Below are 15,175 nucleotides of genomic sequence, written 5' to 3' on the forward strand. Positions count from 1 at the left end.
CTGAACTGGAGGGAAAGCAGGACCATGACCTGGTGGTCAGAGACTTAATCCCGGTCTGTGCTGACTACCAAGGACTCCTTAGGTTAAACAAATGCTAGATGAAAACCAGACACTTCACTACCACCTCCCTGCTGGTTGTGCTCTGCATGGAAGCAGTAGCCTGGGCTGTTCCTGCCCAGAGCCTCATCTGGGAGACGTGGGCTGCAAGCGGGCAGAGGAAAAACTTGCAAGTCATCCTTGTGTTTTGCTGTGGCTGAGGATGGGGGTGGGGGAATCCCACCTTCCCTCCAGAGGTTTTGGGCGGAAGACCAAGTTTCTGTATGTCTTAATGCTCTAAGCCCAAGAGAAATGCAAGGCAAGCAGGCTGGCTTAAATCTCAGTGATGGAGGTTAAAGCTGATGGAAGTTTTACTTGTGACTTGTGACCGGCTCTGAAGCCACCTTTGATCAATGACCTCAGCCCAAGCAGTGTGAGGTAACTAGGGAAAGACTCTCCGGGAAGGTGAAGGGGGGGTCTCGGATGTGCCATTTTTGGTACCCAGGTTCTGCTCAGCCCTCAGGAGTCTTCCGGCATCAGCTATCTAATGCCTCGGGGAGCCTAGGGCGTGGGATGGTGGCCTTTTCCCGCCGGTTGCTGACATTTTGCCGCCGACAGCGCTAGATGGTGCTAACACACAGGCGGAGGCTCTGTCCCCCCGGCCCCAGCGCTGCCCAGCGCCTCCCCGAAGCCAGCCCCGGGGCCCCGCCGGGCCAGCGCTCCCGCCGCCGGCGGGGAGCGGGGAACCCCGACTGACTGTGGCATTGATCACATCAAACTTGAGTAAATGAGAGTTTTAAAAATTGCTTTTCCTTCCTTATCTCAGGCTAGAAGGCATCTGGTTTGGCACAGGCGATTGTAGCGAAAACAATTAAATGTGGCACTACTTGATCACATCAAACTTGAGTAAATGAGAGTTTTAAAAATTGCTTTTCCTTCACTTATCTCAGGCTAGAAGGCATCTGGTTTGGCACAGGCGATTGTAGCGAATACAATTAAAATTGATTGAGTGCAAATGTTTTAATTGTATAATATTTTTTCATTGATGATCTCAATATACTAATTTAATTAGGGATAATGGGAACATGTTTGGGGACATTTAGGACCCATTCAGCCATAATGGGTTCAAAATGTCTGAACAGAACCAAATCGCATGGGTTCGTTGGCTATGCTTCCCTTTAGGTAAAAACTTAAAGGTGGTTCACTTGCAGTCTCCCCCTTTCTTTCCCTTAGCTACCAGAGCATGGCAAAGCCAGGTGGCCGGCCGAAGACTGGGGACAGTACTGCCAGGCAGGAGCTCAAAGGCTTCTCCATTCATCTTGCCATTGTGGTGCTGGGGATGCTGCAGGAGAACCTGGTCTGGGTGGGACTGAGCAGTCTGCGAGGGTGCAGCGGCCTTGAGGCCTGGCTGTTTGGGGAGCTCCTGCCCAGAGGCATGGCTCACAAGGGAACCCTTTGACTGTTGGGGTCTGGAGGCTGCTTTAATTTGAAGTGAAGTACCCTCACCCCAAGAGAAAGGTGAAGAGGAAGGTGGGTGTAGCACCTCCCTTGCCTCCTCCCTGAGCATAGGGCACACCTGGAAGGGGAGAAGAGCGGAGGGTACATCGCACCTCAGGTCCTGTGCCCAGCATGACCATAAGGTATACTACACCCACTGGTGTGCTTGTGGCACACTAATGGGGCTCCCCAATTCATGTGGCAAGAGGGATACCCACGTGTGTCTGTAGTTCAAGGGCACCTGGCGGCAGTCTCTCTTCCGGTTCCCTCAAAACTTCATTGAGGTTCAGCTGCGTTCCTCCCCATGCTATTTTACTTACACCCCCCACCATCTGTGGACCCACCAAGTCATGGGACTTTCTGTCCAACCTCCTCCTGCCCTGGCCATCCACAGCACAGGGGCAGAGAAAGGTGGGGGCTGTTCTGGCAACCAGGGGACTCACTTCCATCCCCTCATCTGAACATGACTTTTGGTACAAAAAGATTGACACTTCTTCTACATGCTCTCCCAGCTTCCAACTATTTTCAGCTCACGTTTTTGGGGGGAGTTGGGTTTTTTTGAGTTGGCTGATGTTTCTGTGTATGTAGTAATCTGTGGTGGACTCTCTTTTTTTCAGTACACATGAGGATTAAACCATTATATCTTCTTACGAATTTCCAGGACAAGCTATTTCCATAGCTCAAGGTGAGAAATCTACCGTGGGTGCAATTCTCTGCAAGAAAGACTGAAGCTGGGCAAAGAAAAGGAAGGCATTAAAATATTGAGTCCTGTTGCTATGGGTTTTCTATAATTTTATCGGAAATAATATTCTGGATCCTAATAGTAAAATTGCATGAAACATCTTTCTCGGGGGACAATTCATTTTGCAGCCTTCAGTTTCCTTTGGCAGCCCCTTTCCAGCCCCACACCAGCTGTAGCCCTGGTCTTTCTGTCAACCCAAATCCTAGGCTGATTCACAAGCCAAGACCCTAATCCACTGAGACAAAGGAGACTGCCAGTATAAGCCCTTAATTTTTTTTTTTTTTAGATACTTTTGCAAGCAATCCAGCACTGTTGCTGATAGTTTACTCATCAGGAACCCTAATCCTAACCCCCAACTGTCCATAGGCCAGGGACTGCACTTCATCCCAAGCCCTATCCGTGTCTCAGATGAGGATCCTAACCTCAGCCTTTCCTTTCTTTTGTTCATCCCTTACATTCCCTCCCTCCCCAGACTGCAGCTACAGGTTTTATCGTTCCTTCCACATTCACCCAACACAATGTTGGTTTATTTAGCAGTATTCTATGAAAACCCCTTCAAATATACCGGGACCTTTTTCTCCTAGGACAGAGTAATGAAAGACAACTGATTACCTGGTTTGGAGACATCTTGCTAAGCAGTGCCTTGCTAAGCAATGTCTTGGTGAAGACCATGCCCTTTTCTAAAGCAGATCATTTGTTCAGTTGCACTTCATTTTCTCTAACAGCTAAGCTAAAATTTGGTTAGAGTGGGGAGGAAGTGAATTAGCCAGCCGGTAAATATGGCAAGAATAAGCCAAGCTCTCTCACGTGAGGAGCAAAATGTCCAGTAGAGCTTTTGGGGTGGCCTGAAGCATTCAGGAGATGTGTGTGACCCAGTGTCAGTCAGCAGCAGGTGGCTTCCAGCAGTGGCGATTCAGCAGTCTGCCTTCTGGTTTCATCTTCTTCGGGTCAGCCATAAATCTTAGTGACCTGTGAGAAGAAAACTGGAGAGAAGTGCACTACATTAGCAGCTGAGGACAGAAAATCAATATGAAGTCCTAGTATACTGGCAATCGAGTAACTGGCTAGAAATATAATTTTTTTTCCTTGGTGCTCTCTGGAAATGTTGAGGTTACAATAAACTCAGAGCAGACCATGAAAATAATGGGGGAGAGAAGCTCCAGCCTCAGCAGATAAAAGTGGTGCTGTGATTTGAATGTATCTACTGTGACTTGAATTTATCTAGTTACATAGTCTGATCTAAATAGGATTTACATACCTGACCAATAAACAGCATGGCTTTCTGTATACATTAAGACTATATTCACTGGAGACAAACACATACAACTCGAGTTGCTTCAGGGAACTCCTCAAACTTGTACGTTTTCCTCAGAGAACAATATGATTAATTCTATGTAATCTAGTGTTTAAGAATCACGTGTTCATAGATCATTAAAGTCCATGATTTGCACTTGCCCTGGAATTGTTTTTCTTTTTCTCTTGTACCTGTGCAGAAACCTTAAGTCTTTGAACAACAATGGGACTTTTGATAGATCTCTACCAAGGCATCTTAGGATACAGGATTGATCTCTACTCATCACACCGAACAAAATTTCAGGAAATTTCTCTGATCAGGAAGAGAGACCAGTCAAAACAGATCAAGAATCATTGTTTGTATACATAAGCAGTAGCATTATATTTCCCTTTACTCTTAGGAATTACTATAACTTAGTCACAGAAGTGATATTTAGGGCTCTCGTGCAGACCCATTTGACACCAATAGGAGACTAATTCTCCCATTTTGCCTAAAGTGAGAGGTTTTTGATTCGTGACACCAGGGAAACGCAAAGAAAAACCTAAAGGAAAGCTTGTTCCTTAAACCTGCTATCAAAGTAACATGAATCAACCCTAAAACTAAATGAGATATTCCCGTCCTGGCTGGCAGGTACTACTTGAGTGTGAAATAATCAAGTGCTGGATTACTGCAGCTTGCCCAGCTGCAAAGTGGGACAGGGTGGTGGGGTAGTACATCTCCCCATCCCAAAGTCCGCCTGAGCTGTAGCACTAAAAATGTAAACTGCTACAGCCAGACCCACATACTTTGTTGAAGCTGCACTCATTTATCCCAGCTGAGTTTCTGTCCTTTTAAGTAAGTTTAGCTATCAGCATTTTTCCCTATGGTTCTTGACTTTGTGGATGCCCACTCAGCGCAGCGACTGGTGTGGTTAAGGAAAGTGCCTAGTAGCCAAGCTTCATGTGTCTGGCTTCCTACTGTGCTACGTTGTGTTAACATACTCGGAAGAGGGGAATCTGGTTGAGAGAACTCATGGAGAAACCTCTTCTCATGCCTGTTAGGTCTTCTGTTCTTCTCTTGCCCCCGCAGATGGCCAGTGAGGATCCGCTGCAGTCCTGCCCAGCTTGCATCAAACTTGGGGTCAGCACGTATGGAGCTCAGCCATGAGCTCAGGCTGCAATGTAGAGGTATCTCCTCAGGGTTGTGCAGTGGAATTAGCAGCAATAAAGGTTAGGTTTGTATGTTTGACTGAAAAGCTCATCTGGCATTCTGGAAAACCTGAGACTCGGAGCCAGAGCCAGCCATTATGTGGGCCAGTTGTGGAGAAGCAGAAAAAGTTGTCTCCCAGTTGCTTCTCCCACAGCTGACAACCTTCCCTAAGTGCATTGCGAACTAATTTTTCCCCCCTGCTTTTACACAAAGTAAAACATGAACGGAGAGAGCATTACGTGGGCTTGCTGAGCTCGGGGGGGGGGGGAGGGAGGATGGGGGGTTAGGGGGGGTCGGGGGGGGGGGGGGAGGCAGGATGGTGGTTTAGGGTGGGAGAGGGGCAACCCTGCAGACCTCTTCCCCACAGATTTCCTCATCTACTCCTACTCCTCATACTGGAAGAGCCTGGGAGAAAATTTTATATGAGGTAAACATCCATTTTTGCTCTGTCCATGGGCTCTGCTATGTTTTCTGGGAGATGAGCTGTTAATAAGCATGGGAGTTTATTCAAGCGCTTTTATCTGGTGCAGATAATCCCTTAGATTACTTCTTTCCTCTCTTCCTGTTACTAGAAAGTAAATATCTTTGAGAGAAGCCCCTTTCCCTGTACTTATCCCAAACGTACACATATGTTCTCATAAAGACAACGTGCCTACCATGCGACTAACTTCCAGTTTTATGTTTTTCTTCTTTGTTTTCTAATTTAGCTGATTAACCAGATACTTGTTCTATCTTCCCATTACCTGAAGGAGTTACACGTTCTTTTTACAGAATGTTTTTCTTTTTGTTTTCTAATTTAGCTGATTAACCAGATACTTGTTCTATCTTCCCATTACCTGAAGGAGTTACACGTTCTTTTTACAGAAAATCAGAGGCAAGTATGAAGCCTGTCTACTGTGAGTTTGTCCCTGAAGAAATATTTTACAATGACCTGAAAATTACACAGCGTCCTATAAAAAATAGAAACATAATTTAGATTTAGGCTTATCCCTTTAGGAAAAAAAATAACAGTCAAAGGAAGTTGTATATTTTAACCAAGTTTAGGATAGTGAGTGAAGCAGCTGTTGGTATTTAATATTGCTTTCTTGACCTCTCTCACACATTTGTGCCTTTGGAAGCCAACTGACTTTTTTTAGTGGAGATTTCTGGGCATGAAGTGCTGTTGTAGTGATAAAAATAGTTGCTGCTCACTTTTGTCAGAGAACAGGCACAAAAGGGCATAAACACGTGTGCAGAAATCTCAGCAATGATCCCATTTGCTAAACTTTAACTACTCAAGTGCCTTTCTTCTAGCCATGGCTTTCTGTAAGAACTGATTTTGCACCACATTTCAACAAAACATCTATTCTAGACTATTTTGACACACCTTGAAAAGGAGAAGAGCAGATCTAACACTTTAGGTATGCAGCTGTTTGGAAACCGTACAGCTCTCAGTGTGTCACCGCTGAGCTGGGAATCGATATCAAAAAGCTTTACCCTGGGTCTGGTGGTGTTCGGTATTTTCACTAGTGACTTGGATGACGGAGTAGAAAGAGTGCTCATTGAATTCCTGGGCAACGTGGAGCAGAGAATGACTGCAGATGTGCTGGAGCAAGAATTGCACAACCTGCCTGAAGATCAAGCTCTAGAGATCTCTCCTTCGTTTCCAGGTCCAGCTCCCCTTTTAGAGATGTTTGTTTGACTTCTACCATCTGCAACTTCCTTGCTTGCACACCTCTTGCCTCCGGTGGCATCAGCCTCTGGGGAACAGTGCTCCACCTCCACAACTCAGACCCTTTTTTGGGCCTCCTGCAGGCTTTCTTCCCCCAGGTGGACTGATTTTAACCAAGCAGGGTAGTAGCAGGAATGCAAAAGTGCCATCCTGACAGAGGAGATCCCCTCCCTTCCATTTATTGAGGCTATGAGTGACTGGGACTACGTGGGTGGCAAGGCAAGGAGATGGGGTTAAAACAGCATTTTTGCTCGTATGAGGCAATGTATAAATATGAGTCAGCGCAAAACTTTTCCATAGTCCTAAAATATATGTCATCAAAGATAGATGGGGTGGATTGCTTAGAAGGACTCTCCGCAAAGAGTTCAGTGGAAGCCTGGACAACTGCTTTAGACTAGACACGACTCCTAGATAGTTAAAATTAACAGCAACATATCTCACCCTGTATGTATACACAAGAAGAGCAGCCCTTGTCTGGGAGAGCTTACAGTCCATGTCTAATTGATTGCCATGTGTTTTTAATTTAAACTCATTGTTAAAACACAAGAAAGAGCAGCAAAATCCTTTCAAAAAGTTTCAAAATATCTTTTGCTAGTTTTTGTCTTCAGATATAATTGGCCAAGGAGAATGGTGGACCCAAGTTGTCCTGTACTAGCAAGGCTCTAGACAACCCATATACATGATCCTCCTTTCTAACCCTCCCACGCCATCCAGCTCCCACTGAAGTCAATAGCGATCTCATGAGGGGTCATTGTTTGCTATCTCTGTGTGTGATATCTGAACCAGATGGAAGCTATAAAGTATGAGGCACAACCATTGCTCTTTTTGACACAGAACTTGAGACTATCTAGGCCAAGGGAAATCTTTTCTACCCACAAAAGTCCTAGTTTCCTATATTATGACCTATATCAACAATATTAAAGCTCAAAGCTATACTGTTACACTGATGACTTTATTCCATTGACTGTACAGCTCAGTCAGTACATATAAAATTGCAGGATGCATTTAATGTAATTCAATTAGATTTAATTGAATTAAAACTATTATTAAATTCAGCCAAAGGTAAGTCTATGGAATTTTTTTCTAATAACTCAAAAAGCTCAAGTCTGGATGAGTTTAAAATAATAATCCTACAAGAGAATATGATTGAATAAGTAAGAACGTACAAACATTTAGAAGTCCAGCTAGATATGAAACTGAACTTTATATATCACATAAATCAGTCATTACAGAAATGGAAATCAATTTGGGAGGGTTTGCTCAACCTAATTTTTGCTCTGCTTTTAAGTATTTAAAGAAAGATTGATTTCGTGCCATTTTAATTGGCTTAATCCAGCTAAGTATGGAGGCCCCTGTGTTAACGTAACAGAACATCCTTTATCATCTGGCCATGAGTAAACTCTTAGAGCTGTTTCCCTAAGTCGTAGCAGCCCCTGACACTGAGGACCTTATATTTCCTAATATGGCATTTTAAGCAGCTGCTCCACTACAGTTTCTTAAGGTTTCCAGGTACCCTGGTCCAAACAGTCACTGTTTTCAACCAACTCTTCTTTTCCTTCCTTTCTCTTTACTTTAATGTCTTCTCTGTTGAAGACATGTAGTGGGACAGTTAAACAATAGGAAAATGAATTAAGGAGACTTCAGCCCTGAGATTTTTTCCATGGAGGCAGAAAGGCAACTAGGAGTCATTCCGTGTGCCGTTGGTGAGATTGCAAATTTTTATCTACTGGTTGTTACAGTCACCAGCAGGGAACTGAACATACACTATTAAATACCAAAAAAGTGCCAGACATTGCCTTTTTCCATTGTACACCAGGCAGGATGAGTTGTTTTACATCTTCTATAGCCACTATGTTAGGTACAGCTTGCTTGACAACTTGCATGTCTCTGATACGGTATGGGCATGCCCAGGTAACCGAGGGGCAAAGGGCTGATGGAAAGGACCTGAGTGTGAAAAGGTGGGGTGGGACTACAGCCTCGGACAGAGCCTGTGTCCTGGGTAGGTGTACAAGGTGTGTACCAGTAAAAGTGTCTTCCAGCAGTTACTAGTAACTCTAATGTGAAGATGTAGTTACTGGAAAACTAAGTTAGTTGTTGCATTGGTTGAATGCTCGTGGAATTGGTTTGCTAAAACTATAAAAGAAAAGAATCTGAGAGACTCTAAACCTGATTCACAAAACTTCTATTATACAGAATACATTTGTGTAACCTTCATCATTCTGCTGGTAACATGGCGTTTGGCTGGTCCTGCCCTTGTGCTGGTTGCACAGGATCACGCGTTGCTTCATTGGATCCGTTTTTTTGCCAAACCAGAATGGTTTCCCCTGTAGATGGCTCTGTTTTCCTACGCAATTTCGGGAGTGCTGTTGCTTTAGAAACACCACGTAAACGAGATTGTGCTAGGGCTTTCTTTTCCCCTTCCAGTGAGCGTTATGTTCAGAAAGCAATCGTTGGGATTAGATGCCCTTTAACGTGATGGTTCTGAAGACAGCTGAACTGTGAATACTCAGCCACTTTCCACAAAAAATATTTTTTTGGTGCTTGATTTGGGACTAAAGTTTCAGAGAAAAGGCTCAGCCTGAGTCCTAAGAATTGCTGTTTGAGATGCCCTGGGCTGCAGCAGCTGGTATCAAGGTCCTGATCAGAAGGATGAGGGTCTGCCATAGTTTCTGTGTCGTATCTCCCAACCGGCTGTGGGTTTTGCCACTACCTGTGGCATCTCCAGTGGTACTAGGTGCCTGGGGTTAGGCAACTGGAGTGAACCCAGAGCTTCAGCTTTTTGCGTGTGTGGAAAAAGGATGTCTTACTGTTTAATAAAAAGAAGAGAGGGAGAGTTTTCACTCATTTTCTTCTTAGCACCTGCAGACCAGAAGCTGTTGGCGTGGGATGAACTGGCATCGTGACTGCTCACTCTTAGCAAAGCTTAAATATCTAGTGGGATGTTGCATCCCTTTCTGGGCCCAGCAGCTTGGGTGCCCTGGTGTGGCACGGCTACCAGGCCCTGAGAAGGCCAGTCCCTGTTGGGGAGGCTTAAGGAAGAAGATAGAGGGAAATTGCCTTTGTGAGTCAATTGGACAGAGGGATTATAATATTTAAATTACAGTGTTCAAGAATAGAATCTGAACCCTAAAAGAAATGTGATGATGGCCGAGAGACCTTTCTGGGGTGCAGAACAGACACTGTCTAAATGCAGACAAGGAGCTATAATACCTGGAGATAATTCCTCCTAAGCCACAGTTGAGTTACATCAGGAGAACACCTTTGTTTTGTGCTGCTGTGTGCTGGTGGTAGAAATTATCCTACGCTGGAGCTAGCAACCCACCTGAGCTCACCTAGCCTCCCTGGCTGCTAAAAAAGAAACCGTGAACCCAAAAATATTTAGGAGAGATGAGAAAGCTCTGACGACTCTCAAACTCCTGAACTATACACTGCATTTTGGCACTGACACTACACTGAGCTATCCGTTCAATGCTTGCATGAATTTCTATCTGTTCAGCAAATGTGATAACTCAGAGATACTGTATCTGGAGATTATCTCTTCTAGTTTCCATCAACAGCAGGAACCTGAGCTGGGAGCACTGGGTGAGCTGCTCGTGCTGAGTGCCGGGACTCCCCGTCGTGAGCTGCTGGCTGGGACCCACCTCCACAAAGAGGAAATGAAATCACCAACCCACAGTTGTTGAGAAGAAACTTGGCAGAAAGTGCTAGGGGAAGGTCTGGTAAGGTCACCTGAAGCACACTCTGGGCATTGGTGTCGGAGGGGTGCCTCTGGGCATTGGTGTTGGAGGGGTGCCTGTGGGATGGATTTGACTACAGTTTCAAACTAATTGTGAATGTAAAACCAGCCCCGAGCTGGGGTACGCCCCAAAGTGTTACCCCAAATACATAATGTATTGGAGGCTGAGCTTGGTCTCTCTTGTTTGCAAATATTGCTACCAACAAGGATCATTCCCAGAGGCACTGTTTTCCTGATAAATCTGCACCAGTATAGAAAGGATGGATAGTAGAAGGAACCTAGTTGCTTAAACAATGCAAGACTTTCTGAAGATCAAATTATTGTAAATTATATGTTACTTTTAAATTAATACCTAGAGAGTCCTGAATACCCAAGAACTTTTCAGCAAGGGCAAAGCAAACGATTAGAGGTTGGAGAGTATCCCATAATAGGAGAGATTAAAAAGATTACAGCTATTTAGTTTAGTAAAGAGACTAATAAGAAGTGACATGACAAAGGTATATAAAATAATGTATGGCACAAAGAAGGTCAGCAGGTGCTCCTATTTATCCTGTCTTGTGAAAGAGGCACAGGAGGATACCTAATTAAATTAAAAGGCAATAAATTTAAAACTGGTAAAGAAAATGCCCTTTTATGTCACATATAGTTAATCTGTGGAACTCACTGCCACAATAAATTATGGAGGTAAAGACTTTAGTTGAATTCAAAAATCTATTAGATAGATAAAAAAAGACACAATTGTCAAAAACATCTAAGTTCCGTTTTCAGAAGTAACTTAGGATCTTATGCAGAAAGAAACATAAGTACCATGCCGAAGTCTTTACGTTAAACACTTGCTGGATAATACATAGACCATCCTTACAGCAGGGACCAGACTGCCAAGTCTTGCTCTTGCATTTTTCAATTAAAGAATTAGGATTTTTTATTAAGCAGAACATCTGAAGCAAGAAAATGTCCCCTTTTGGGGTAACTGGGAAGTTCTGGGGTGAGGTGTGCTGTGGGGGGCACAGGATCCCCTCAGTCAGAGGAGGGATTTGGGCTTAGGTCTATCTTTACTATGTTCTTGAGTTGCCATCCTGCTTGTTGTAATCCCTAGGCTGCCATGGGACTTCTTTATTTCTTGGAGCGCCTCATACTGCTGGTGTATATAGGTGTGATCTGGCCATCTCACTCCTCTTCTTCTCCCCTTCTCAGAGCCCTGGGGGTCAAATACCTAATTTCTGAAGCCCAGCTGAGCTTTGGCACATGGCGGACATCAAGCCAATATTGTGGTGCTTTGGTATGGATACATGAAACCAGGGAACCTGAAAATCAACAACAGGTGACCAGGGAAGGCAGGTAGGGGCTGAATGGGGAGGGGAGTCTTCGGTTGTGATTTTGTATTGCATTTTTGCTATTTATAATTATGTTTTCGATATCTTCGTTCTTCACTGGAGCTAGTCATATATGTCTTATTTTTAGAAGTAAGATTTGAGCGCTTAAGTAGGCTTTTTAGAAAATGCTACCCTAAGTGAGACTTTCATTGTCATATCCATGCTCTTCTAATGGAACAATGAGACAACTGAGGAATAGCAGGGAACATGGGAATACAGGAGACAACTTCCTCAGGACTATTCTTGTTTTCTGTGTCTGCTTTATGCGACGGAGATTGACTACCATGGAGCCAAGCGGTTTCAGATCTAAATGGGAAATATGTTTCCTGATTCAGCCTCCTCTGGCTCACTCAACAGTAGATGCACAACACAGGAAGGGAGATGTTCACACAAATTAGGTGTTGCAGGGAGGATTGGGAGAGGTGAGATCAGTTCCTGGCTTTTGCAACTGCACAGAATTTCTAATCTCTCCTTTGTTTTTCATTTCTGCGTGTTTAAAACATGGATATTCCTTTCATTCTACAACTTTCTGTTATGCTCATTTAGTGTATTAATACCAGGAAACAAGAACTTTCTACGTGAATATAGTTCTGTAACCACCACTGGAAAGTAAGTGTAATTAAAAAGTGTCTGGGATTTCTATAGGGGCTGAAGGGACTTAGGTACTCAGCTCGTTCTTACTCTTCAAAATTCCACCTAAAATGTTATTGGCATGTGAGCGATTAGCTAGATATTTTTAGTGACTCTATCGTATATTATATTTAGTAATTCTGGACTCAGGATAGGGAAGGTCCTTACGGATCATGAGGTCCAGACTCCTGATATTTCAGGCAGTCACATCATATATTCCTCTTCATTTATCAGGCTGAGTTTTAAAACTAGTTAGGATTTTTGCTCCCCACCCCGTCGTAGGAGTTGAGTCTGTTCCAGAATTTGGGTCTCCTGGTGGCTGGAAACTCTCTTGAAGCATGATGTAGAGGACAAATGATAGTGACAATTAATGACAGGCAGGATTACTTATGAATATTTGTGTGACAGTCTGTGAAAAGGGAAAATATAGGGGAAATATAGCTTAGGATCGCATCAGGTGATCCATTTCCAGCAGAGGAGGGAAAACCAATAGCCCTGGGCAAAGCATCAGTGCAATCTCATAGGAAATACTGCATACGGTCCTAGACACCACTGCGCACAGGACAGGACAGATAGTGCACCCAGAAAAATGAAAATCCTTTGAGGGGGGACTGCAGGAGCAGGATTTACTTGGTCTAGCAAAAAGACATCTGTGAAGAGGCTATAATTACCATCAGTGTACACGAGGGGAACAAAGAGCAAGGAGGAAAGATTGTTGTTTAGCCTAAAATAAAATGTTGGCATGAGAACAACTGACCATAAAAGAGTTTGGCTGGAAATTGGAAGAAGGGATATTGAAGGCGGGGGGGCTCTGGCATGGCTTTCCAATGGCAGCAGGGACAGCAGCAAACCTACCTGCTCTTAAGATTGCCCTTGATCAATCTCTGAAAGACCGAATTTGCAACATTTGACCATGACAGCATCAGTGATCCAGAAGATCTCTGCTGACATAATTTCTAAAGTAAATGTATGTAAATTCCACTGCAATTTTGTACAAAGCTGGGTTTTATATACTAAACCAACAGATATACCTCAGCTTTCTCTCTTCTAGCACATACTGTTCTGCTGTAGTTACAGAGAGGAACAATTATGTCCCCTCTTAGTCTTTGTCCTGCCAACCTAAAATACAAGAAGCTCTATTTATAAGATAGGCTCACTGTATCCAAACCATCTGTTCTGTGAACCTGGCTAGTTTGAATGGCTATTTCTTGACCATATGAATGGCCAGAACAATTTTTTTTGCCCTTCTTTAGAGAAAAATTTTTGTTTTGTTTTGTTTGTATCCACCCTCATTTCAACTCTCTGAATTTGAGTAAGTTGAGATCAAATTCAGTTAAAAATGTAATTAACGTACATGAGTTGATACATTCTGTGCTGGGGCTGGCTCTAACACACGGAACAATAACAGCTTAATTCTAGTTTATCTTCAGTACTCTGGCTCGTAATGGAAATGACAGACCTCTGGCAGTGCTGATGGGTACTCTAACAATATATATTTCACCATTTAGCTCTTTAAGATAAGAAACTTTCACAATTAGGAGAGCCTTCTCATTTTATATGAAGGCTTGTCCCTTGATCCGAGATACTTCTGGGTTTTGGGAGGCAAAGAAATATGTTTAGGATTTGAATGCAGCCAATGGAAAAAATAATCTATTTCAATGAAGTTCTGTCCCTCTCATAGATAGGTGGCTTCTGTGATCCACAGCATGCAGGTGATATGACCAAGGTAGCCACTATCCACTGGTACAGAGCAACTTAGGGAGAGGTGGGGAAAGATGCATTTTGTTAAGGACCATACCCCAGCTTGCCAAGAAGGTTTCCACACCCCAATGGGGCACAATGCTGAGTTCTGTGCCCTCGTGACCAAAGTTTGGGAAACATGCATGCATCAGGACAACAAACCTGAGGGACACAAGTCCTGAGACAGAAGCCTCATTACTGAGATGAAAGAGGTAAAACTTTAACTTCTACTTCACACAGACTTGGGTTCTGCAAGGACATGTCATGGAAACAGGTGTTTTCCTGCGCCAAAGGAGGAAAAGAGCTATTGAAGTGCAAGGAAAAATACGGTAAAGAATACAAAACAATTCAGGCCTTCTTTCCAAGAAGACGACCTCACCCTAAACAGCGTGCTTTCTATGTCTCTGTAAAGTTCATGCAGAGGGAACCAAACCCCTTTCTTTCACCTCTGGCATCACCACAACCAAATGAATGTATATGGTCTAAATGCCCTTATTTACATAGTCTGTACATACCAATTTTGGAACAAACGTACAAAATGACAAGAACGCTACCTTCCTTACTCTTTCAGTACTCAAAATACTAAAACCTAAAGGAAAAGGAGATTTGCCAGGGTTTTAGATAAGATCTGAACATCTTCCCACAAAGTGAGGTAGGCAAATGGAATGGGGGGGCTATAGGCTGTTCAGGAGGGATATGCAGGGCAGGTGAGGTGGAGGAGTTGCACTGTATATAAGGGAGAGGTTTGACTGTACAGCCCTTACGGTGATGTGGCTGAGAGCCTCTGGGTGAGGATTAGGGGGATGGAAGACAAAGCAGATATCATTGTGGGTGCCTACTACCAATCGCCCAGCCAAGATACTTGTTGAAGCTGGTCACCTGACAAATAGGGATGAAGAAAAAGCAGAGGCATTCAATGCTTTTTTTGCCTCAGTCTTTAATAATACTGATAGACCTTGAGCTGCCTGGTCCCCTAAATCGGAGGACCACGAGTGTGGAAACAGTGACTTTCCATTTGTGGACAATGAAATTGTAAGGGACCAGCTGTATCAGCTGAAAGTTCACAAGTCCATGGGACCTGATGGGCTGCATCCCAGAGTACTGGAGGAGCTAGCGGATGTTATGGCAGGACCCCTCTCAATCATCTACCAAAGGTCTTGGGAGTCTGGGGAGGTCCCTGTTGACTGGAAGCTAGCCAACATTATTCCAGTTGACAAGAAGGGGGTGA

At 43.9% G+C, this 15,175-nt stretch overlaps 1 protein-coding gene across 1 annotated transcript in view; it reads left to right on the forward strand.

The window, feature by feature from the left end:
- The first annotated feature begins 6,159 nt into the window (after window positions 1-6,159).
- Window positions 6,160-15,175, forward strand: part of TBX20 (T-box 20) — a 187,882-nt gene continuing 178,866 nt past the window's right edge. Inside the window, exon 1 of the mRNA XM_009273498.2 lies at window positions 6,160-6,406. Within this exon, the coding sequence (XP_009271773.1) occupies window positions 6,160-6,406 (247 nt within the window). The remainder of the gene's footprint in view (window positions 6,407-15,175) is intronic.

This window comes from Aptenodytes forsteri, unplaced genomic scaffold (genome assembly GCF_000699145.1).
Source record: "Aptenodytes forsteri isolate BGI_AS27 unplaced genomic scaffold, ASM69914v1 Scaffold270, whole genome shotgun sequence".
Classification (NCBI taxonomy): Eukaryota; Metazoa; Chordata; class Aves; order Sphenisciformes; family Spheniscidae; genus Aptenodytes; species Aptenodytes forsteri.